The following is a 24,839-nucleotide window of genomic DNA, read 5'->3' on the forward strand; positions in this document are numbered from 1 at the left end:
CGGGTTACAGCTATGTGCAATGTACATATAAAAGGCGTATCTTGGACTTAGATTTTCAGGCGTTTTATTTCGATGCTGTAAGGCACTAACTCAACATTTGGTGGTTTGTAAACTTTCATTTAAAATTTGCTTTGACTAATCTCTTAAATGAAATATGAAATGAATAAGGCGCGCTTTGTTAGTAACAGCTCTGTTATAAGAAGGGTTAGCGGAGACTTGCTCCACTGTTAGCAAGGACTTTATCCACAAATAGCAAATACTTACTCCTCAACTAACGATGTGTTCGTGATAGACCACATCAATGACACCGATGTTTATGTTTTTCCACCTCTAGCAGATATTGAAAGTGAAAACTGTCGACGGAATAAATTTAATTAGCTAAACTCGTTCAAAAACAACATATTTATCAGTCACCAAAAACAAACTATACACTAAAATGTGCGGCGGTTTTACCTGCTCGAAAAACGCGCTAATTGCGCTCAACATTTTGTATGTGGTAAGCCAAAAAACAACATAATAAACAACAACAGTTATACGGAACAAAACGCAAAAAGCTGAAACAACAAACACGGAAGAGGAACAATGAATTAACACAAACAACAAAAGCAATGGGATTTGAGTAATTAAATTACTGATTATTTCTGGCTATAAATATGTATTGATTTTCCTTTTTAACGACGGCAGGTGCAATCCGCATGTGCTTGTGTGTGTGTGTATATGCCTTGCGTATTTGTTGTTGCTGCTGCTCTCGAGACGAGAATCCTTGAGTCCTTTTTCACTTGCCTCCTTTTCTTTTCCCTCTGTGTGCGTTTGTGTGTGACCCCCAGATGATTGGGTTCCTGCTGATTGGAGTGGGCGTGTACGCGCGTGCCGCCTCCATCGTGACCAACCTGCCGATTGTGGGCGGGATCCTCGCTTGCGGCGTCATCCTCATCTGCATATCAATGCTGGGACTGGCAGGAGCCGTCAAGCACCACCAAGTGATGCTCTTCTTCGTATCCTTTTGCCACAAAACCCACAATTTAACAAACACACAAAGGACGCAGCCATGCAGCCAGGTGGCTACAATTGCGGTCATTTCGTTAGGATCCGACTATCGGAAAGTTAAACTACCGTATTCGGTATACCTCCAACAGGATTTCAAATTCAAAGTATATCGTAGCAGGACTAGTAGACAAGCATGGTGTCTTAAATATAGTTAATTAAAGCAATTAGACTTATTTGCCGCATAAGTTTCGGCAAGAATAATGGCAATCTTTCTTTGAGCTAAAATGATATTAACAATCAATTTTAAGGCCAATCTTCTAGTTTGATTCTGATTTTTGAAATACAATCTAAATTGCAGGTTACTTTTAATTTGACAATCTAAAATTAACATGGTCCTTAACAACACTACTTACAGATCAGAGAATTTGAAAGTTTTAGTAATTAGTTTAATGGACAGACTAGTATTCCATTTTGATAGAAATTGTTTTGTCTTTTTGACTATCCAATGAATTTCGTATACCCACTCCCATCAAATTTCGTGTCCTAGCCTTAAAGTCAACATAAGATACCCACTCATCCAAAATTTATTGTTATTGTTCAAAAAATATAGCTTTGCTGTTATTTTGTGGGATTTATGTTCTGTTCCAAACCAATTCTAGAACAGCTAATGCTTTGTCCACAATTGTAGGCAGCTACGAAGGTCGTGGCATGTGGAACAATTAGCGTACTCAGACAAGTGCCCACTTCCGCAGAGAAAGTGGGCCCGTAATGACTGAAATTATGAGTGGGCCTCTGTACCTGCTGCCTCCTTTGTTGTGTTTCCATGACGTCAGCTGGAGGGTATCGCTAAGTGACCCCCAGTGGAAATGTGGAAAAGCAAATATAATATTTTTAAATTACTGCCAAAGTTAAGCCTTAACCTTTAGACTCTCTGTACTGCAGTACATGATCATTCTGTTCATGCTGTTCCTGATCCAGTTCTCCATTGCCAGTTCCTGTTTGGCCGTCAATTCCGAGCAGCAGCAGCAGTTCGCCGAACAAGGATGGATGACGGTGCCCACGGAGTTGCGCAAACAGGTGCAGGACAGTCTGAAATGCTGCGGATTCAATGCCACTGGACCGAGCACAAGTTCCGTTCTGCCCCCGCCAGATGAACCCTCGTGTGAGCGGATCAATCTGCAGTGCTGTGCCCACTCCTCAGAGGCGGACTGTCGTTGCGAACCATGCGGGCCCCTGCTGGAGGACAAGATCGACTACGCCTTCAAGCTATGCGGCGGTCTGGGCATTTTCTTCAGCTTCACTGAGGTAAGGTCCACTTTGCAAATAATCTTCAGGTGAAAGTAAACTAATTTCTAATCTAACTAATCCCCACATGCTGCATTTAGTTCGTTGGCGTTTGGCTAACAGTTCGCTATCGCAATCAGAAGGATCCGCGTGGCTTGCCCAGCGCCTTTCTCTAAATTGAACGCTAGTCGAGAAAAAGAAAAACATTACCCAGATACAGAAACATCCAAAATTATTTAGTGCATGTATATCTGCCCTGTCTCTGCTAAATGTTTGGTGTTGCGATTGAAGATTTCATGAGCTCTTGGGGCCCACATACCATATATACAAGCATCCTTTATATTTATACCATCTACAGATACATTATACATATATATTTAATCACATTGCCGCAGAACTATGTACGTAATGTGTTAGTTCGTAATTGATATACAACTTTAGACATATATACATATTATAGAGAGATATATATAGGAGGAGAGAGCTACGCGTTTAACCCATATATACGAACCCGAAAGCAAGCAATCAGCAAAGAAACATATTTCCATTTACTCTCAACACACTTTCTTTAACACTTCCCAAAAAAAATTGAACTCACTTTTGACTGCCTTCTCTTTGACTAAGCATAAACTCAACAAGTGGCCAAGGGTGAGACATTTTTAAATGTTATTCCACCTTAAATTTGTTACTTATTTTCAGTTATATTAATATCTTATATGTGCAATGATTAATTGGCTGATTTTACAACAGGTTTTGGCCGTTTTCCTGGCGCGTCGCTACCGCAATCAACACGATCCCTGCTATCTTCCTGCCCGCGCCGTTTTTCCACATGATTACTTATATTGAACGGGCTGAACACTGCATCCTGGAAGTGAAACATTTTAGTCAAAGGGACGAAGGCTGAATTTTTATTTTTACAACGCGTTTCCTAGCAAAAATCGAATCCAAACTCGAACAAGAGATTAATCTCCGGAGAAGGAGAAAATGGAGGAGGAGTTTTAAATGTGCTCAACACTGCTGCTATTTAAGAACAAATTCATTTTACCACAATATTTACTTTAATTGCACAAAGTTAATTAATTTTTAAAAACTCCAATTGAGATTATGTTTAGCTGTAACATTGTAATTTAAGTTAAACTGTTTGAAATACCTTAGTTAGCTCTTAATGCCTTCTTTTGCAACTCGCAACAATCATAAACGACTCGACGTGACTCGACTTTAAACTACTGTACCACTACGAGACAAACATTTCAACAACCTGATCTTAATGTAGGACTTACAACAAAGTCAACAATTGTAACTAGCAACGTAATAAGTATACATCAACCTATATACAAAAGTAATTGCATTATTGCCCAGAAGGCGTATAAACGATACTCTAAATGTTAGTTGTGTGTTAAACTTTAAACTAGCGAAAAAATGGCCACAAAATAACAAAAAAAAAAGAGTAACCCTCTAAGCATACATGTCAACAATTATACAAGTCTATATAGATAAACCTACACATAAGAAAACTGCTTCTTCGAAATTTTCACTCCTTTTCCGCACTTGCTCGACTTTCTCTGCAGCTTTTCCTTCTCGACTTTCACCCTCGCAACAAGCCACCAAGAACAAAAACAAACACTTCTCACCCGACGCAACTTTTCCTCTTTGCACACATCACACTCATATGGAAATAGTTTTCCCAGCAGTTTCCTTTCTATTTTCCTTTCGAGCGACAAATAATCCATTAGAAAATATTCTCTGTATTCTGTGCTGTGATTGAAGTAAATATGATCTTTAAAAAACAAAAGCAAAACCCAAATCAAGTTTTGAGTTTCATTTCCCGCATTTCCCCAAACCCAATTAATGAGCGGCACACCCTCGTGGGAAATGCGGTTTGGGATATCATTAGCGAAGTGTCTCGGCTTACTACAGCCATCCTTGATGGCCGGAAAAAGTGGCAGACGATGGTATAAGTAAGGACTATGGATATAGAAGGAATGGATTTTATAAAAATTTAGGGAATTTTATAAATCTTTTGTTATTAATTCATTATATTAATGAAAAACAAATACATTTTAGATTTTTACTTTATGTGCTTCGTTTAAGTAAAATTAATTTTTATAAATTTGAATTTATTCATCACTTTATTACACATTACTTTAAATATTTGAGGCAGTATTTTACTTTTTATTAAAGTATAAACACATGAATATTTTCTAACACATATTTGTTTTTTGGTTTTCTTTTTTTCAAGCTTTTAATGCTAATTCCGTTTTAAATATAGTTCAAAGTAAAAGAAATTAGCTTATTTACTTTGCTGAGAAGGAATAAAACCAAATTATCATTGAACTTGTTTAATTAAAAAAACAAAAATTTGTTTTCAAAAATAAAACATTTATTTTGTAATATTGTTTGCCTGTTATTTTTTACCTTTTTGTGACCACAGTGCCCAACGTGTCCAAACGCCATAATCATCATAACCGCCGGAGAAGATTAACGCTCGCACCAAGTTTGACGCCTGCCTTGCGAAGGAGAAAGGGCCACCCACATTGAGTGGGGTGGCCCCAAAGCGCGGAAACAACAGCCCCAAACGGCTCTAAGAAAAAATCTCACTCAAAACTGCTATGAATTGGGCCAAGTTCAACGCACTGCGATGCAGAAAATACTGTTCTCCGAAAGAGAGTGGAAAAGTGGTACGGCAAGAGAGTCGCTCGGTTACGTAACGAAAACTTTGCAAAGTGGGTGGGTGGCCGGGCGCACTGTTTCCGCTTTTGCGTGGTGGAATGTGGGCGTGGTGGTATCCTGGATGCCGGGTTCGTCTCAGCCACAACTTCCCCCCAAACACACACATCCTTGTCCCGATTTTCAGTAGGCCTTGTTGACACCCGCAGTGAAAATGGTCAACAACAGAGCCGCCTTCGCATTTTCCAGACTGCAAAGTGAAATGGAAAATTCCTCCAAAGTGGTGTGTCAACGAGTCGGGGAAAACATCAGTATTTATTTGTCAAATAGATCAACGAAATGAGCGCCTGTGTTGGTGCTTGTAAGAAACATCCTGCAGGGGTCATTGAATAAATGACAATTCACACTAGAAATAAAGTATTGATTCAACAAATAAATGTTCTAGTCTGTGTGCCAAAAAAGGTTAAGCTTTAAACAAAAGAATTTTCCTTCGAAGGTTATTTAGTAAATTGCTTGAAATTTTTAAAAATAAATTTGTTTAAGTTTTCCTTTAAGGAAAAACTTATCATATCAATTTTGTGTATTAAGGCTTGAGTTAAACTTCGTTTCAATTTATAAGCTTTTTTCAATATTCGAAGACATCTTTAAACATATAGTTTTCCCTTATGATTGTATTAATTTAAATGTTATTGACCCCAATCTTTTTTTGTAGTGTGCAATCCATTGGCACGCGTCTGATATTAAAATTCCTAATGGTTGTGCCCGGCCTTTTTCCTTAAATCCACCATACGCTGGGTTCTCAACTGTTGATCCAACGTTGCGTATGAGCAATGTCTTGTCAATTGCGTGCCCCATGAGACATGAAGACGTTAGGACTCCCGGTATAAAAAAAATTATTATTATTATTATGCAGCGAAATGGAAATTTCAGGCCATGGCTATGAAGATTTCTTTCTTGTCACTTGAGTAAGTGAGCGTTTTGTACAGCCTTCGAACCGGAGCTTCCTCTCGCTTGTCGAAAATTCATCAAAGCGCACAATTTAGTCACCGTTTTACCGCTCTTCCTCTTCGCGGGGGAGGGCCTGTTCCGCCCAACGTAATTCCTAATTCGTAATTCGTAATTCGAATTTACTGCCCATGTCGGTGTCGTGTCATGTTGGACTTATTATCTCGGTCTGGGCCGCAGTCAAGCATGGCGATGTTTGGGTCATGAATGTGTATATGCCTGTATGTGAAAGCTTAGAAATTAACCAATAGAGAACAGGGGAAAATTTATTTGAATGCCAATGTCAAGTTAAAGTCAAACGCTCTATTGATTAGAATTAATTAAAACAACCGGACACTTGTGATCTCATCTGAAGGGAAAATTTACACAAATTCATTGGATTGTTTACAGTTCTTTCTTCTTTTTTAGCTACCATAAATTCCTTGGCATTCAAATAATAATGTTTCTGAAAAGATAAACAAAAAGTATTGTAGGTAAACATGGGCAAAAATTGTCTAATGGGGTATGTGAAAACAATTATCTAATTGTTTTGGATAAAAGCAGACAGACTTATTTTCATTGTAAATAATAAATCAGCCCATCAATCGTACCCTTTGTTTTGACACATCTTAAAAGATTTCACTTAACTTTTAAATTAGAGAATTTATTTTTATTTATTCAAGCCTTCCATCTGAAGCAACATTTCCATTGCGTAAAACTCCTTTCATTTTTGCTCAATAAAATCCTCAATCCGCTTGAATGGGAATCGCTTTACGACCCTCATAAAACGGAATAAAATGAATAAACAAATACCGACTTGGTATGCTCACCTTACATTGCCGTTATGATGTGGCAAACATGGCGTATGCGCAACGTCCATCCCCTTGACACTCAGATTGCGTATACGTCAGCGTGGCCAACTTTGTTTTACCTTGTTATTCAATTTTTCAACACCTTTAAGGTTTTCAAGTGCACATTAAATAATAATTAAATTCAGCTTTCGGCTCATGTCCTGTGGACCCAGTAATTAAGAGATGGTGAAAACAAGGCGCGTGTAGAATGGTCTGCGCAGCAGCTGTTGCACAGCAAGCCATAACCCAGCCCAAACATGTGTAGTGTAGACCCCTCACTCTGTACTTCTCCGATTTGAGTGAGAGTGGCAACATTTCGCCGAGCGGAACTCGTGAATTCTTGAGTGAAAAGTGAGTGAAAAGCGAGAGGGTGAACGAATTTTGGCCGAGTAGAGTGGAAGCATTTCGCTTCGTGGGACTCCCCTTCAGTCAGTTGGTTTTGAAACCTCGCGCAGTTCTGGTCGTCGCTCTCCTGTCCGCCTGCCTGGGCTTTTTGTGCGTGCTGCCACTTTCCTCTTTGCTTCACGTGCCCGCAGATAAACAAAGCAAGTCAGTAATCCAAACACCCAAGTATATTGCGACAAAGCAACGGAGAATAATAGTGGTTCGATTTTGCTTTTGCGGTGCATATCAGGAAAATCGCAGCGAGAAGCCAACTGAAACAACACCCAGAGCTCTTTACGTAAGTCAACGGAAGAAAAAACACCATGATTAAATATATATCCCAACTATGTTGCCTGCAACGAAAAACTTTCTCTGTTAATGCTGTCTGTGTAGAAAATCAATAGCTCAATTCTTAGTGTTATCCTGTCGCAGGATACACACACACACACTCCAGCGCATGTGAATGTTGCACTGTCTTGAAACATCTGCTTGCAAAACAGGTTTCTTGAAATAATTAAAAAAGTTCTCGGGAGAGTAGGAAACCAAATAGATGTGTTAACCCTCTCTCCACGCCTTTCTACCCCTTTTTTTTCACTGTACCTACCCCCTATTCCAAGTACACCAGCTGGATATTTACATTCGTTAGCTTGTTGTTCATTGGAACGGTTCAGCAAACGCTTTCAAGGCTACATCCACTTTAATAGGTCAACAAGCTGAGCAGACACTAAAATGGATTATCTTGGTTGTCAATGGAGGGATGATTAATGAAATCGGGGACAAACTTTGGACCATAAATTAGCTATCATAAAATTGTAAAGTCTTAGAAAAGACCAAATTATTGTCTTTTACAAATTTTCTTGACAGAGTTTTAAAGTGTACCAATAATTTTTGTATTTTTTCAAAGGTCTTTATTTAAAATAGTCCTTCAAACTTTTATGGAGTCATTAATAATGCTTAAATTGCTTCCCCTTAAAATTCTAATCCTCACAAAATACAAAATACAATTATAATATCCTGTTAATAATTGTTTTCCTAAGACTCTGCCAATAAATCTTTTTAAATAATCCCCTGATTATGTCGACCCCGCAGAACCCGAAAAGTATGCAACAGTTCCGTCTGCTTTTCTTATTCCTAATTTCAAATTCAAGGCATAGCCAGCAGCCAAGTAAACATTGCTGGAAAACAAGTATAAACAAAGTGGACCAATTTCGGACTCCGCAGTCGACCTACCCTGGAGCGCTTTTGAGTTGTTGCCTGGTCAAGCTAATTGTGGCTGGCCTTGAAATTTTGCCCAGCAAAACAAAAAACACCCAACACCGAAAGATACTTTGTAGCAGAGTGGGGCATAACTTTCAGGGTAATGCGCTCTTTGTTGGCCCAACGTGTCCAATCTTTGGGGAGCAAAATAATGCGAAAAGTGCCAACGGATAAGCCTCGAAAAATGAAATGCTTAAACATTTGGCTGGTCCAGTCCGGTCTGCAAACATTTCAAGGACTCCAAACAGACCCACGAGTTCCGGCACACACGAACCTCCGCATTGATGTTGCTTGGCACGTGACGTTTCCCTGACGTTTTTTAATTAAAAGCTGTCAAAGTGCGCTGTGCGCGCTTTTCACTTTTTCTTTGTACACATACAAAATGGCATTAAATAAAACTGGATGTCCAATGCTAAAATTGAATTAAAGAATTACACTAAGATATAAGAACTTTAATTTGATAAAATATTTACTTTTGATTACCTTTTAAAATACCTTAAAAACGTTCAAACCAAGTTAATTTCACAGGTTTTATATACCTTTATTTTTTTGTTTACTGTGTAGCCATTTTCCACAACCTTTTTCTCCTTTTTCCCAGCCCACGGCAAAGCTTGTTTAGGCCTTCGATTCTGGCACGCATTTAAATGGGCTTAGCATGCCCTTTCGAAAAGATGCTGCCACTTTGCACATCGGAATTTCGAGCTATTAAAATTCCATTTGCGTTTTAATTTCTCACTCTTACTTTGCTCTTGTGTGTTTGCAGGGTACCACCGCAAAATGTCGCTGCTGCTCACAGGAAACAGTACCTCCCTTTCCGAGGAGGAACTTGACGAGTAAGTACCCCCAGCCAGCCACTAACTTTGCCGGCAGAAATTAACAGCATGGCCTAAACTTTGTCTGACTTAATTCAAAGTTTTTGTTTTTCTCGTGCGTAAGTTTCGACCCGAAAGGACACTAACCATGCCTTGGCCATAAATATAAACTTTTGTGTCAAAACTTCTCAACTGACTAGCAATATGCCAACAATTGGTACTAGGTAAAAGTTCGTAATGCGGCTGTTTGAACAATTTTAACGCACAAGGTGTTTTGGATTACCAATTTGTTTGTTAGTTGAAAATAATTAGCGTAGCTCTCCTTTGGGGGAGTGTCAAATGCTTGGGACATTTTATATTACAAATTTTGTTGAGCTTAATAAAAGAACCATGTATTTTAGAAACATTTAATTGATTCCAGTTTGTTTTATTTTAAGTTTATTTGGTGGTCGTATAACATAGTCCGCTGCCCCCAAAAGTATTTTCCAAAAAATTAACTAAAAAAGGTTTTATTTTGTTTTTAATTAAATATTTAAATGTGCGTTTGTTTTCCTGGGCAGAGCATGCGTCCTTTTTAAGATTCCCTTCCCAAAATGGTGAATTTCCTTTTTGCCCTGATGACACAAATCATACTAATTGGTTTACGCATAATCGCATGATAGTAGCCACGCACAAATTGCCTTTAATTACTGGCTAATTCAGTACCAGCAGTGTTATGTCAGATACAACTAAAACCTATAAATATATTTATAGGGCATATCAGACACAGCAGATTGGACAGTTATGGCAGAGCAAGTGCGAAAATAGATTGGCAACCAGCCGGGGGCTTTGTATTATCTCTGTCGGGCGCTATGCGACCTTGGCTTTCGGAGTGGGTGGTGTTGCCATTCTGACATTGCTCATACGCACAGTAGTCGCAAGTTCAAAGCCAGCGGAACAATAAAGAGGCAATTATCGATTTGGGCTGGCCCCTTGGCATATGCCAGCCAGTCGGATAGCCATATTGCCTATTGCCAACCCGCCCACACCGAAATTCGTCGCCAGTGGTGTGTGAGTAATGCAATTCGGGATGACGACATGACTTGGCCCACTGAACTGGCCCTGACTTTTGCTTTTGCTTCTCTTCATTTCTCATTCCTTTTTGGGGGCTGAGTAATCTCATAATAAACCCTCTGCATTGTCCGCAGCTTCATTTGCATTTCTCGTCACAGTGTTGGACTTGACATGCCCTTCTGTTTGACTTTCACCTCCACTCGCCCTCAGTAATTACCCGACCAGGTCTTATCTGAGGCCTGCAGAAATGCTTAATAGCTTTGTCCGGGCAATTGCAATTTCATTTTCCCCATTTCGGTTGGAGGGCAAGCAAAGGTTGAAATGTGTGAGCAGCTGAATAGGCTCAGGAATCTTAAAGGATATCCATTTAAGGCCCACTGATTAATGGTTTGCCTTGTGAAGTGACTAATGCAAAACTCTTTCAAAGCTGGCAAAGCTTTTACTAGTCTCAAAGAGGTTGCCTGCGACGAAATCGATTTTAGAAATATGAACTTACACTGTGCAAAATTATAGAACTATTAATTGGTATTGAATTACAAAATAAAAAGGGATGTAGAATGTTTTCACTGGATCTTAAGTTCAGAAAATGACAGAAATAGTAACCAAAAAGCATTTAATATTGTTAAAAATTATATGTAATGTCATATTTTACCTTTAACAATGTGATAATTCATTAGATCAACATATTTTGTTGTGTTTACAATTTCGCCTCTAAATAGATCAAGTGTTTGAGTTCACATAGGAAAAGACAAGATTCATGCCTGTGACATTTGTTGCTGCCTCTGACAGCGTAACCAAGTGGAAAGACCCAAAGAAAAGACTTGTAATGACCACGTTTGTGTACTCATCTCAAATTACAAAGAGTTACTCAGCTTTCATAAGATGATGAGTGAAAAACAAACGTGATTTTTGGTATTGATCCACTTTGAATGATTTTAGTTTGTTAATGAGTTTTCTATTTCTTGCCATTCAAGCAAATATCAAAGTAACTCTCGCATAGTTTTTGCTTACATAAACAGCGATTTTTGTTTGGCTTTGCAGCTGGCGAAGTCAATCAATGAACCGACTGATTGTTGAGGGGAATTGACCAAGTTAATTAAGAGTATGGCCATTAAGTAAATTCCACAATCAGCCGTTCAGAGCACTCTAGCGACCTCAAATATAAAATTGTGAGCCCCGTCACGTACATAGAAATCTCTCTCCCCCTCTCTTCCTATTGCACTCTTTCTATCTCTCTCTCAGTCTCTGTTATTATGTCTCTCCCACTCTCTCCAACACAGCCGAGCCCCCTTTTTGCTGTTTTTGACTAAGCTTTGCATTTGCCTTTGCGTTTGCTTTTGCTCTTTTCATTTATTTTCGTACCCCTTATTTATAAAAAGAATGGGTATATTGCACTTTTGGAACGCTTAAACAATAGCTTCAAGAATATATTTAAAACTAGAGAATTAATCTAAAATTTGTTTGTATCCCTATCATGTATGCTTATATTAAATATTAGACATTAGTTAATTTATCTTAAATGTGATAAGAAAAATATAACTTCCGTTTTAAGAACTAAGTAAATAGTCGAAAAAAACACTATCTTATTAGGATATCAAAAGAGTATTTCTTAAAATAAAATTTTAAGAATATGATTAAGTCGAAATGCTTGTAATGCCTGTAATTAGAAACCTCAGACTTGCTTCCGCCTTTATGAACCGGTAGAATTTTGGCAATTTTCCATCTAGAAATAAATTTTTACTGAAGTAGCGAAGACGAGAAGATCATCTTAAGGGGTTGAAGATGACTGTGATAAAATTTTTTAAGAAAAAATGAAGAAACTCCTTCAATGTCAGCACTAACCATACAACATATAGACTGGTCATTTCATACAACGCATTTGAACACAAAAAAAACGGATCGCGGGAGGCCCCCCGTGCTCAAAGCAGCAGGCCCCTGCACTTCGTGTGCGTTCGGGTTTTTTTATGCTCGCGAACTCATTGCACGAGTTCAGTCGTTCAGTCGCAGAGAGGCGCTTTTTGAAGAAGGCTTCCCTGCGGTTGAATTCGTCTTTGTATGTATGTGTGATCATGCATTCTCATACACGGGAGCATGAGTGCGTTTATTTCATTTCGGCGCATCAAGAATATTTTCTCTTTTGCCACTTTTCAAACTTGGTACCCTAAGAATATGGGCGTATTTACTATTGGGTTATGATAAAAATATCAATATCAAAATATATATCAATGTTATAATATATTTTATTTTTTTTTACAAATTCAAATCAAATATGTTGTATGGTTAGTGATAATAGTTAGCAATTTTATTGCCTCTTTAGGCAAATTAACACAAGAAGTGTGGAAAGTGCGATTGCAAAGCGATGAACATCGAACCGCCTCAAAACCGCGAAGTTGCGCATGCGTAACGGCAACATTGCACTCAGAGCACGTAAATGGGGTCATAACGAAATGAAAAACGCGTCTGCACGCAATGAAAGCTGATCAGAGACTGAAATGATATTATGATTTAAAATGATATTTTAAGTTTTTTGAAAATACTACAAATATCCAAGCGTTTTTTAAAAGACACACAGTGCTGGGCATTTAGTTACATATATTTATTTGTTTTTGTTTTGTTTAAGTTTCCATTTGCTTTGCTGATTGTTTCGGTTTCTGTTTGCTTGCCTGAGTGCAGGAGTATCTGTGTGTGTACACTGAGCTCCTCTTTGGTTTGTCTTTTACTGTCGACTGTGAATTTTATGGCCTGACTTCGGAACGTTAAGCCACCAACAAACGGTTGACGCAGTGCTGACCGGGCCTATAATAATGATAGTTGCACTGCTCACATTCTTGGCCATGTTGAAATATGGATTTTTACAGACTCACTTAAATAGTAAACACATCCGCAGGCATATATTTCCGATTACAATAACAGGGTGCCTCAATGCGCCTATTTTACAAGATTAAGTTCTAATATTCTGTTGCTAAAACTAATATACATGCCCAATTAGGTTTATTTGCATATCATTTGCAAATATCAGAGTTGAAGAATGTGAAACGAAATTCGAAGCAGCAAACCAGTTTAAAATATGCCAGACCGAAAATACCAAATGAATTTGCATGTTTTTGATTCAAACTAAGGGTCCGGCTGATCGAACTGCAATGAGAGCACCCTGTTCCTGCAACAAATAAAACCCTGAAGTTGCAATAATTGGATTACGCAAATCCGTTATGCTCCGCTGCAATTTTGCCTTGAGGTGGCAGCCAATTGCACTTGATTAGAGCTGCAAAAGTCGATTTGTACTGATAACAATCGGTTGAATATGTAATACATCAGTGCCCTTGCTCCCAGAGCATCACGTTTTTATTACACGACATCGTTTTCTAGTATATGTAGTTTGATTTCTGTAACCAAACTGCGTAGCATAACTATAGCAGAATGTGAACTTCCGATTCGGGGGAAAGATAGTGCTATCTATAAAGTTAACAGAGCACCGCTAACAGACCACTGTAAACCGCACTATATAAGACCAGGCGAAGCCCAAGGAATTTTTTCAGTCTCGCTCGAAACGTGTATATACGAATACCTATTTTGGTTTGTGCGCCAGTTTGTTTTGGTTATTAGTTTGTGAGTCAAAGGACATTCAAGAGGTGACATCATGCCGCCCACCATTACCGATAATCAAACGCACGACTTCAAGGCCCACTACGACAGCGCCCACAGGTCCTCGCTGCAGGACGATGAGACAGATGATGCACACGTGAAAAGGATAACGCGGTAAGGATGCTAGAAACCGGTTTTCGTCCTGCAGCTGCTGCTTGAAGGGCAGGCGTTGCTGCTTGGCGGGAGGCAATAGAAAGAAATTCTAGGCCTTTCCAAATTCCTATAAACAGGATTAAAAACACATCTTATTAAAATGTGTTATTATTTTTAAAATATCACACACACGAAAACAATTTTATTTTCTATTTAGAAATCGGTGAATAACAAATTAAAGCAGCTGTTTTCGTCTGAGTAACAACTAATCCATTTATGTATCAATGCACTGCATTGCGGTCTTTAGTTAGCCCGATGACAAATCGCTGTGTTGGCACAAAACCACCTCTTTTAGTTAAACACCAAGAAAAACTGCCTCTGCCAAAGTGAAAAAAGCAAAACAAAATACTAGCAAACGAAACGCTTCGCCAGTTGGCCAAATATTTGAGCAGGCCAATGGGTGTGTCGCCTACTTGATTACCCTGTATTCATTTCAGCGATTGCGTTTCATGTGATCCGGTTTCGCAACTCATTAAATCATGAATTCTGCTCATACCGCTATACATTATCATCGGATGTTTGTAGGTGCTCTGACAAAACATTTTTCGCTTATCAATCAAGGTCAAGACTACACCGGGGTTTTTATTTTTGCCTATGTTCAAGTCTCTGAAATTTTGCCTTTTGTTTTGTTCATACTTCTAGCATGTTTTTTTTTCCGACACGCCATTTGACGCACTTGATAATGGTAATAGTCATTATCAAATGCGTCAAATGGCGTGGACCCCTGCTTTGAAGAGGGGGTCTCTATAAATAATGTCACTAATACATAAAAGTTTGCTGATGCGAAAGCTGACATTTGAACCGACAAATGTATACATAATCCACTATATGCTTAATCACGATTGTGCGACGAAATGTGCCTAATGAATCTGTGTTTCAAAAAAAATATTTTTTCTAAAATGGCAATAATTGCCATTATAACTATAACTATATAAATTAATTTTAAATTAAAATATTTCTAAGATAAAGTCACTGATGACGAATTTTTTTCTGCCTAACTGGTGATTAAAATTTTGGGGGCTTGTTCGTGCAGCCATTGTTCTGGGAAATAGATAAGCTTATCTTTTATCAGAGAACGAGTATTTTAAGTGGGTTGTACACTTGCCAGCTGAAAGTAATTAACCCATTTATTTTCTTGGCCCGCAATAGGCGTAGATTTATGGCCCCCACATGTGGTGATTAAAATAAAGCCGAAAGGTATCTTAACTCAATTTGCATTTGCTTCAATTGCAGGTACTCCGATGGCACCGTCAAACTGCGCAACTCAAACATTGAGCTCATGGACCAGGATATCCTCTATCACCTGGCATTGGGCAGCGAGAGCCACGACCTGCAGGAGATGTTTGGCGATGTTAAGGTGTGTATTCCAAACTGAGTCAAAAGACATTTGGTAGAGACCAGACCCAGACCTAGACCTTGATTGTTATCAAATCAAACGGGTTGTTCAACTGTTGCCAATTAACTTAATTATATGCTTGTTCAGACAGATTTATAAACTAATCGAACTTTGATCAGTTAACTTAATTATATGCTTGCTCAGACAGATTTATAAACTAATCGAACTTTGATAACAATACTTGTGCAGGTTCGATTTACTAGAGGGAAAGTCGGAATTTTTACAGATTATATTATTAGTAATTATTAGTAATTATATTCATTTTAGCTTAGCCCCACCATAGATTAAAATATCAGCTTATACTATAACCTATTTAATATTTCTTTTTAAATCTGTAACATTATCTGCTTGTGAGGCAGGGTATTCCCCTTATTAGTAAACCTGAACTAATGATTTCTAAACCTTTCGACTTTCACGCAGTTCGTTTGCATGGGCGGCACACCGAAGCGCATGGAGAATTTTGCCCACTTCATAATGAACGAGATCGGTTACAAGTTGCCCGCGGGAACTCAGCTGCAGGACATCAGTGCCTATTCGTACCGCTACTCGATGTACAAAGTTGGCCCGGTTCTTTGCGTCAGTCACGGCATGGGAACGCCCTCGGTCAGCATCCTGATGCACGAGATGATCAAGCTGATGTACCACGCCAAGTGCAAGGATCCTGTCTTCATCAGGATAGGAACCTGCGGAGGAGTGGGCGTGGACGGCGGTACCGTCATCATCACCGAAGACGCCCTCGATGGACAGCTGCGGAATTCTCATGAGTTTGTGAGTATGATGGAAGTGTTATCCATAAGGATTTAATGTAATTTTTCTAAAATCTGTCTTGACAATGTAAATCAAGTTAATTAATAATGTTAATGTTAATGTTTTGAATTTAAACTAGGAGGACTTTTTGTATACAAAAATGTTTAAACAGAGAAATCAGAAAATTTTAACATAGGCAAAATTTTCGAATTTTCGAATTTAACCAATCAAACTTTAATGTTTTTTAAACATTTTTTTTATAAAATGAACTTAACCCCAATTTTTAATTTACAGACAATTTACAGAGAATTTTCGAATTTGACCAATCAAACTTTAATGTTTTTTAAACATTTTTTTTATAAAATGAATTTAACCCCAATTTTTAATTTACAGACAATTCTGGGCGAAACCATTCATCGCCCGGCCAAGCTGGACAAGAAGCTGGCCCGTGAGCTGAAGTCCCTGTCCAGTGCCGACGATCCATATGACACCATTATTGGCAAGACGCTGTGCACCAACGATTTCTACGAGGGCCAGGGTCGATTGGACGGGGCTTTCTGCGAGTTCAGCGAGAACGACAAGATGGCCTATCTGGAGAAGCTGCGCGAGAACGGGGTGGTCAACATCGAAATGGAGAGCACCATCTTCGCGGCCCTGACCCATCATGCCGGCATCAAGGCAGCGGTGGTGTGTGTGGCCCTGCTAAACCGTCTTAATGGGGATCAGGTCAACGCCCCCAAGGAGGTCATGCATGAATGGCAGCAGGTGGGTCGCAAATTAACATTTCCTTTATAAGATTTTATTAAACATTTTTTTTTCTCCCTATAGCGTCCCCAGATCCTTGTGTCGCGCTATATTCGCAAGATCCTTACACATAATGGCCAGCTTAAGTCGCTGTTTGGGCACCAGGGATCAATCAAGTCGCCCAGGCGCTTCAAGCTCGTACAGCAGGAGTCTCAGGCCCACGAGTAATCCGGGTCACATCGCCAGTTTCATTTAAAGTTACTTTCTTACCATATATGTGGTGTTTTTGAACATTCCCTAGTTTAGCTCTGATTAAGTTCCTAGCTTTATTTCTGTGTTTATCGCCCTCAACCTCATTAGATAATTTAAGCCCGAGCATATTGTACGTATATTCATTGAGCTGCTAAACGCTTGAATTTGTTAACACAAATCTATTATATGTATACCTATAATATATACTAATTGTATCACTGAGTGTGATGTTCAAAGGTTATCAGAATTAAACGCTTTTGAGATCACAAAATGGTTTGGAAAGTAAGCCGGAAGAGAACGAATAATATAGAAATAAAATCAAATTGTTAATTGTTATGTTGCATATTTAAAATGGGGCTTACCAATAAGTAAAGATTCAACAAAAATAAACTAACTAAAAAACAAATTAACGCTATATTTCGATTTCATAAATTATTCTCCTATATTGTATTGAAATTCCTAAAGATTTGTTAAATTTACATGTTGATTAGTGTTGCTGCCGTACACTCAACTTAAAAAAAAAGCCCAAACAGCAATTAATCTTTCTCTGTCTAGTTATATCCAAATAAATTCAAACAATTGAAGAACAAAATGCTGAAAATAACATCAATATTAATACGGAAAGCACTTGAAAAATATACAAGTTGTATTGTAAAAACGAAATTTATGATATATATTTCAAAGGTATATTAAAAACAAATTGTAATTAAATTATACAACCAACTTATAAGTTTTTATTATTTTCGAAAAGCGGGTTGGATTACGAGAAATTGTTAAGCGTAAGTGAACGATTAGTATATTGAGTTTTCCGACATTGTAAGCTACACCCATATTATGAGGCTCTACTTGTTGGCTTACAACAAAAAACAAACAACCCTTCTGGGTGAAGGAGGGGCATAAAGAAGCTGGATTGCATTCCATCAGTGTTTGCGAGTTTTTGTTACATTCTGTGTGCCAGCGAGCTGCAACGAGTCGGGCCGATCACCCTGCCCACAGTGACAGTATTGTGCCGGCAGTCAGAGCGAGTGGATCACGCGTCCCAGTCGTACGTGTTTTTAATTTACAAAGCAGCGTTGGCAGCGATCGTTGAGATCAAGAAATAACACATACATACAAAAAATTAAAAGATTGTTACATAATAAAAAAAAAAAATCTCCATAACTTATATTATATTGGATTGCAATCTATAAGAGACACATATTTATCTATCTAAGCAATCTTACAATTTTCTTGATAGATATAGATAAGGTTAGGAAAATGCCTGCTTTAATGGGATCTCTTGTTGAGCACAAACAAACATTTGTCAAGGCGAGCCATCCAAAAAGCTAATTTTAAAATCTATCAAAACCTATAGGTATAAAATCTTTTTGGTTTTCAGATTTCCATACTTGAAGAACATACCAAGGAACAATGTCGAAAAAGTAAGTGTGATCTGTTCTATAATCTTGAACAATTCAGATTGTTATTTATAATCCATAGTACGGCTAAATTGGCCAATCCGAATTTGGAAACCATGTCCTCTGATTTTTTGTACCACCTGGACATAAACGTGGCTAATACCAAAGACACCAGTGACATTGAGCATAGGTTTGGCGATGTCAGGGTAAGTCAGTGGAATTTTATATACATTCACTAGACTCTAGGGAGTTTTTGCAGGTGATCTGCACGGGTGGAACCGCTTTGCGGATGCGGGTGTTAGCCCTATATATGCGGAAGGTTCTCGGGATCGCGGATACCAGTGATCCAGTGGACTTGTGCGAGCGTGGTCATCGGTATGCCATGTTCAAGGTGGGTCCGGTATTGTGCGTCAGCCACGGCGTTGGCTCCTCGACATTCAGTGTGGTGCTGCACGAGCTGCTTAAGTTGGTCAAGTACGCCCGTTGCCAGGATCCAGTCTTCCTGCGAATTGGCACCTGCGGAGGAATAGGCGTTCCACCCGGTACAGTGGTGGTCACCAAAGATGCATTTAATGGCCTGCTGCGCAATGAACATGAGATCGTATGTAATTTACAAGAATTTGAAAGCTTGCATAAATTATTAAAAACAAATTTGTATTAATATATTCCCAAAAATTATTAAATTTAATATTTTGTTACAAAATTAATATAAAAATTGTAATTAAAAGTTTTCGAAGATAGTTTACAAGGGAACATCATAATTGTTTTGGCTGAGACGGATTCAAATTCAGTGGACTGACTTTCCAATTTTATTTTACAGGCTATTCTCGGACAGCGAGTGGTGAGACCGGCTCAGTTTCCCGAGGACGTGATCAAGAACATTTTGGCATATGGTGCTGATCCTAACGACGGTTTCCAGACCATAAGTGCCAACACAATGGGAACAGATTGTTTCTACGAGGGTAAGTGCTGCATTCGTTTCCACGAATCGCCGATGCTCATTGTAGATTGCTGTCTTTCAGGTCAAGGACGTACCGATGGCGCAATTTGCGAGTACACTGACGAGGACAAGATGGCATTCCTGCAGAAATGCCATGACCTGGGAATCCGTAACATCGAAATGGAGGCCAGCATGTTCGCCTCGGTGACCCAAAAAGTGGGGGTCAAGGCGGGCGATGTCTGCGTGACTCTGGTCAATCGCCTGGCAGGCGATCAGGTGAGAGGAAAATCATACACTTTTAAACCGTCAACTGAAATCGATTTCCCCTCAGGTCACCATCACCATGGATCAAAAGCACGATTTCGAGCAGCGACCCTTCCTAGTCGTTGGGCGCTACATTAAGAAACTTCTGCAGCAATAGCTCTGCCTTTTTCAATTATTCATTTTATATTTTTATACACCCCAAATGAAAATAAAAATTGCATTTAAATTTCCTGGATTAGAAGCTTATTGCTAATGTTGAGTTTGTCCTGAGGCAAACGCAATATGCTTTCCTTTGGGGATAGCGGCAAAGGTGGCTTTTTGGGAGCATCACCCTTGGGAGCTTGCAACTGATTGCCTAATGCCTCGGCGGCTGAGACCAATTTGCTTTTAACCATGCGGTTCGGCTTGATCAACTCGGCTAGATCGTAATCCTTAGTGGGTGTAGTATTTGCTGCCTTGGTTGGTATTTGTTTCTTGGCCACAGGTTGTGTACTTTTCACCAACTGTTTCTTGGAATTGGAAGTCTTGAGTTCCGGCGGATCGAGCTCTTCAATTGTCAGACGCGTGGCACTAGCCGGAGCCACCTCACCCAGCTGCGAAGTTAGCTTTTCCACGGAATTTTTGGCACTGACATTATCCGGCTCCAACTCCAGGACTTTCTTATAAATACTTAGGGCCTGAAGAAGAGAAACTTTTAGCTGACACTGTAAGGGCCATTAAAGTGTATCACCTCAAGCTTTTTTCCTTCGGCACAATTAGCTTCTGCCAGGCGGAGGTGAGCCTTTACATTATTTGGTTCCAACTGCAGACAGGCCTGACAGTCCGTCATGGCAGAAAAGTATTTTTTTAATTTTAAATCTGTTGAGAAGATATAAGTAGTAATTTCAGGATTTTAATATAAGATTTGAACAGCAGAGACTTACGAGATACAGCGCGATTGTTGTAGGCCCGGGCTGCGTTTTCAGGATCGTATAGTATAGCACAATTGTATTCTTCAATGGCACCGTCATACTCTTTGGCCTTAAAGTATTCATTTCCTCTCAGTCGATGTCTTAAATCAAATAAAAATGAACCATAATGATCGTAGAGAACTCCACAATACCTACCTTTCTGCAAATTGTTCTCGCTCCAGTTGGCTTAGGTTTTTTAGCTCAGTTTGGAGGCGCTCAAACAGAGAAGCCTTTTCGTTCTGCAACTCTTTCTCGTTCGCCGATTTCTGGTGGCTGGTAATCCTCTGCTCCGCCTGCTCCTTGCCACGTTCTTCATCCAGATCCATGCGGAGTATCTCCTCGTCGGGATCGTACTTATCCCATTTGCGGTAGTCCGTTGATTTGATCCGATCATCCTTATTTTTGGTCTTGCTCTGCATTGAAACCTTAGCAACTGGCTTCGATGGCTCATTGCTCTGCTTGTCCAACTCAATTTTTGACAATTTGCGTACATTTGGTAGCTCCAAAACCAGTTTTTCTTTCTTAAGTTCGTTAAGAGCACTATCCTTTGTTTTTATGTCATCTGTCCATTCCTTAAAAACACAGCATCGTTGGTATACTCAATTAAAAAGAAAGATTTAAAACATACCAAAATTGGTTCCAGTTCCTTTTTGTCCAGCACATTGCTCTGCTTAATAGGCTCCTCGTAGCGAAATAACTTGCTGTCCGGCTTAAGTGCTTTCAGCTTCTCCTCCGAACATCGGAGCAGGTCCGGATAATATCCTTCCTGGCCGGAGCGCAGGATGTGCACGATTTTCTCCATTTCCCGTGCATTTGTACATTTTTCCACATAGGCGAAATCCAGATGGTGAATTGGGATGTCATATTTCTCCAATAGAGATTTCTTCTTTTCTGTTTCCATTTTTTGGTTTTCCGACTCTGCACTGTGAAACAAATATAATAACTACTTTGGGTTTTTGCTTTGACTTGTGTATATCGATCAAACAAATATGTTCATTCCGTTTACCGGCTTGCTTGGCAACTATTATTTGTAGTAGCAGCTTTGAGAGTTTGTAATTCTCCCAGTTGTGCTTAAAAATAAGTATGAATGTACAACAAGTTTGCAATAGCTTTTTTTAAAATATTTGTGTACAGGAAACTCGACACAAATGCCCGAGCTCCTTTTGCTGATGATTTGGTGATGATTTGCTTTACCGATAAGCCCCAATGACCTGTCCATGTTTAAATCATTACCTTTTCATCAACAGTAATGATTTTTCGGCGATGAATCATCAGTGAAAAGCTGATGAACAGTTTATATGCGTTATATACATTTAATTTACATGTAAGACCCAACCCGCTGCCTCGCAACTTTGGGAAAATTTTAAAGAGCGTTAAATAGACATTCAATAAAAAACAATACTACGAGCAGCATGGTGTTTTGTTTGTAAGGTTGGCGATTATATAGTCAACTTTATAAAAGCGACAGAATGAGGGGAAATGCAAATGTATCTTTACTCTGAAAACAAATACAAGTTTATCCGAGAGAGAATGAATCAGAGGATATCAGCTTACACTGAAAATATGGAAAAATAAACATTATTATTATAATTTCATTAATTTCATTTCGATCCCAATAATTTATTTTTAGAATAACCAATTGTTTTTCCGCCTTCAACCCCCACCTCAAACACCACCCGAATAGCAAAAAGTGTGCCGGCAGCATAAAACTGGGTTTTAGCAGCTGCTACTGTATCAAGGTTCTATGGTGTAATGGTTAGCACTCTGGACTTTGAATCCAGCGATCCGAGTTCAAATCTCGGTAGAACCTTCTCAAAGAATATATTTTTTGTTTTTTAATTATTATTTTTTTTTGTTTATATTATTATTATGATAATTTCTAGTTTTAATTTTCTAATTTTATATCGAGAAATCCAAATTTTGCTCCTGTTGTCATGGCGGCGGTATATGTTTCGTTTTGCGCCAGCCTGACAACGCGGTTCTATGGTGTAATGGTTAGCACTCTGGACTTTGAATCCAGCGATCCGAGTTCAAATCTCGGTAGAACCTAAATTAAATTTTTTTTTTATATTTTAATTTAAATTAGTTGACAGTTAAATGAAAAGGAATGTATTCATTTTCTGTCATGTTTCATATTTATTTTACATATATCTTACAGTAAAATATAAAGTGAAATACATTTTATAAAAACGAAAAATAAATGTATTTATTTGGTCAACTACCTAAATTTATTAACTTCATGTTGTTTCTTCTGCAAGACACATATTATATTGTATATTTGACGCTTTGCCTCAATAAGCAAATCATCATTCAAGACGGCTAACTCCTTTTTCACAAACTGACTGAATTCTTCGGCAGCATTTTCCTTTTCAATATGAGACGATATTAACGGCTTGTTCTCCTCTTCCTGGTCTAATATTTCAATAGAGACTGTGCAGCTGCTCGGATCGGGAGCGATTAAGGAACAATCTATGCTGGACGCGGGAGAGCAAGGCTGAATGCTATCTTCGAAAGCATTAACAACAGAATCATTTGAGTGTGACGGCTCGGTCTCGGGCTCTAGTTTCGGCTCCATTTCTTTAAACCAATCGGAATCCTCTTCTGAGCCGCTATTGCTACTCGGCTCGGGAAATGGCTCCAACTTTGCGAAATCCACAGGACTCAGCATCCGTGCAATTTTAAAATAGTGAACCCACTCGGATTTATCTCCCACAGTATCTCGCTGGGTTCTGCAATGAAACTCGATGAATTACAAAATCTTTAAACGATTTAAAGGCTCTTACCTAAACGAGCGCGTGAGTGATTCAATTTTGGATTTTATATCCCCCGGCACTATGTGAAGGCCGAGCTCCTGAAGCTCATTGTGCATGTCCTTGTAAACATCCATTTTCTTCCTCCCACTTTGTATATGAGTGACGAACTTTTCCCAGACTTCAACAAATATTTTTTCCTCCGCCGGCTGCCAAGCTCTTCGAGCTCTCATTCGCGTTCTGGTCGTATTGCTGAATCTTTTCCTTTTCTTCGATTGGGGTTTTTCCTCGTCGTCAAAAAAGTGTGCAGCACTCGCCTCCAAGAAGATGGTATTATAGGGTCCCTCTTTACAAAAATAAACAATGAGTTTACAATATTAAAAATATTTTTTTGACTTCGTACCGGATTCGCTTTGGGCTTCCGCGTGGTCATTTATATAAACAGATCTACGAGTGACGTCTGAAATCGATAGCATCAATGATTAGTATGTGGTTTTTAATTGAATTTAAATCGATTCTCACGAGAACTCTTTGGGGGCTGCGTATAATCCTTCCATTCCATATCCTTGCCATCTTTGCAAGTACCATTCACTATAATAGCCATCGTGTCGAAGTGCCGCCAAACATTTGAGGTATCTTTTTCGTCGGAGTGTAACAAACTGGAATCAGAAAATGTTCAAACCAATTCTCTACTAAACAGCTGTATATACTGACTTGAAATATTTTCGTTTTAAAGACTCCATTTTAGACTTGATGCCGTGGGCGCTGATTTCTACGCCTACTTCTCGAAAATACGGCTCCAGTTCCGTATAGGTTTCCGTCAATTTCTTGCCAGGAGCAAACAGATGCAGGTTGTGCACCCAGATGTCGATGAATCTGTCCTCCTCGGAAGCCAGCCACTTTCGTCTGGAGGACACTAAATGGAAGAAAGGTAAAGATTGAGTATGTTTGACCGATACGCTTTATCCTGCAGTATCTGAAAAGTACGCCACACTATCTGTCAGTTGCATTCCCTGACTACCTAACACTTATGACATTAGTTAACCTACTAGACTGTTTAGTATTTTTCATACTACTTATTCAAATACATTTAATATACTGAAACAGGACGGAACTTACTTTTAAACCGAGTTTTGTTTTGTTTACAATTATTTAGTTAATGGTATGACCGTACTAGGGGGCGCAGGAAACCCTGAAAACATGGATTAGGGTTGTCATTTAAATACAACAATTTTTTTACCTTGAGATCAATTTTTGAATCGTTTAAATATTGCTGATAGAATTAACCCCTTTTATTTTCAACCATTAATCTAATAAAAAAAACA

General features: G+C 38.9%; 5 protein-coding genes and 2 non-coding genes across 13 annotated transcripts; 5 read left to right on the plus strand and 2 right to left on the minus strand.

The window, feature by feature from the left end:
* Positions 1–323: 323 nt before the first annotated feature.
* Positions 324–4,075, plus strand: LOC128265104 (tetraspanin-13). Of its 3 annotated transcripts, XM_053000928.1 has the most exons (6): positions 324–496; positions 828–995; positions 1,930–2,292; positions 2,373–2,672; positions 2,732–2,919; positions 3,022–4,075. In XM_053000928.1, exons 1-4 carry the CDS (start codon positions 437–439, stop codon positions 2,445–2,447), a joined length of 666 nt encoding a protein of 221 aa, XP_052856888.1. In that variant the 5' UTR covers positions 324–436; the 3' UTR covers positions 2,448–2,672; positions 2,732–2,919; positions 3,022–4,075. The 3 variants fall into 3 exon arrangements, with proteins under 3 accessions (XP_052856888.1, XP_052856880.1, XP_052856878.1); XM_053000920.1 differs by having other exon boundaries at positions 2,373–2,919; XM_053000918.1 differs by lacking the exons at positions 2,373–2,672; positions 2,732–2,919.
* Positions 4,076–7,209: 3,134 nt separating this feature from the next.
* LOC128259475 (uridine phosphorylase 1) lies at positions 7,210–17,549 on the plus strand. 3 transcript variants are annotated; one of them, XM_052991879.1, is made up of 7 exons: positions 7,308–7,322; positions 7,408–7,455; positions 9,178–9,247; positions 15,308–15,431; positions 15,891–16,238; positions 16,611–16,982; positions 17,046–17,549. In XM_052991879.1, exons 3-7 carry the CDS (start codon positions 9,192–9,194, stop codon positions 17,187–17,189), a joined length of 1,044 nt encoding a protein of 347 aa, XP_052847839.1. In that variant the 5' UTR covers positions 7,308–7,322; positions 7,408–7,455; positions 9,178–9,191; the 3' UTR covers positions 17,190–17,549. The 3 variants fall into 3 exon arrangements, with proteins under 3 accessions (XP_052847829.1, XP_052847839.1, XP_052847822.1); XM_052991869.1 differs by having other exon boundaries at positions 7,210–7,455; XM_052991862.1 differs by lacking the exons at positions 7,308–7,322; positions 7,408–7,455; positions 9,178–9,247 and adding an exon at positions 13,799–14,035.
* Positions 17,550–18,150: 601 nt separating this feature from the next.
* Positions 18,151–20,044, plus strand: LOC128259494 (uridine phosphorylase 1). Of its 2 annotated transcripts, none has more exons than XM_052991891.1 (7): positions 18,151–18,258; positions 18,592–18,634; positions 18,693–18,816; positions 18,870–19,211; positions 19,431–19,572; positions 19,633–19,826; positions 19,882–20,044. In XM_052991891.1, the coding sequence occupies exons 2-7, from the start codon at positions 18,624–18,626 to the stop codon at positions 19,969–19,971; spliced, it is 903 nt and encodes a 300-aa protein (XP_052847851.1). In that variant the 5' UTR covers positions 18,151–18,258; positions 18,592–18,623; the 3' UTR covers positions 19,972–20,044. The 2 variants fall into 2 exon arrangements, with proteins under 2 accessions (XP_052847851.1, XP_052847859.1); XM_052991899.1 differs by lacking the exon at positions 18,151–18,258 and adding an exon at positions 18,316–18,461.
* LOC128259459 (sperm-associated antigen 1) lies at positions 19,975–21,858 on the minus strand. 2 transcript variants are annotated; one of them, XM_052991851.1, is made up of 6 exons: positions 21,771–21,858; positions 21,393–21,687; positions 20,921–21,336; positions 20,738–20,865; positions 20,545–20,672; positions 19,975–20,491 (listed from the first exon to the last, which is right to left on the minus strand). In XM_052991851.1, the coding sequence occupies exons 2-6, from the start codon at positions 21,663–21,665 to the stop codon at positions 20,036–20,038; spliced, it is 1,401 nt and encodes a 466-aa protein (XP_052847811.1). In that variant the 5' UTR covers positions 21,666–21,687; positions 21,771–21,858; the 3' UTR covers positions 19,975–20,035. The 2 variants fall into 2 exon arrangements, with proteins under 2 accessions (XP_052847811.1, XP_052847803.1); XM_052991843.1 differs by lacking the exon at positions 21,771–21,858 and having other exon boundaries at positions 21,393–21,762.
* Positions 21,859–22,502: 644 nt separating this feature from the next.
* Trnaq-uug (transfer RNA glutamine (anticodon UUG)) lies at positions 22,503–22,574 on the plus strand. The gene has a single exon. It is a non-coding gene; the product is annotated as a tRNA-Gln (tRNA).
* A 167-nt stretch (positions 22,575–22,741) lies between these two features.
* Positions 22,742–22,813, plus strand: Trnaq-uug (transfer RNA glutamine (anticodon UUG)). The gene has a single exon. It is a non-coding gene; the product is annotated as a tRNA-Gln (tRNA).
* A 97-nt stretch (positions 22,814–22,910) lies between these two features.
* LOC128256354 (uncharacterized) lies at positions 22,911–24,698 on the minus strand. The gene is made up of 6 exons (XM_052986655.1): positions 24,634–24,698; positions 24,229–24,430; positions 24,037–24,173; positions 23,918–23,974; positions 23,548–23,860; positions 22,911–23,493 (listed from the first exon to the last, which is right to left on the minus strand). Coding segments are annotated over exons 1-6 (1,221 nt in total). The 5' UTR covers positions 24,635–24,698; the 3' UTR covers positions 22,911–22,982.
* Between the last annotated feature and the right edge of the window lie 141 nt (positions 24,699–24,839).

The sequence above is a fragment of the Drosophila gunungcola genome, chromosome 3R (genome assembly GCF_025200985.1).
Source record: "Drosophila gunungcola strain Sukarami chromosome 3R, Dgunungcola_SK_2, whole genome shotgun sequence".
In the NCBI taxonomy this organism is placed as follows: Eukaryota; Metazoa; Arthropoda; class Insecta; order Diptera; family Drosophilidae; genus Drosophila; species Drosophila gunungcola.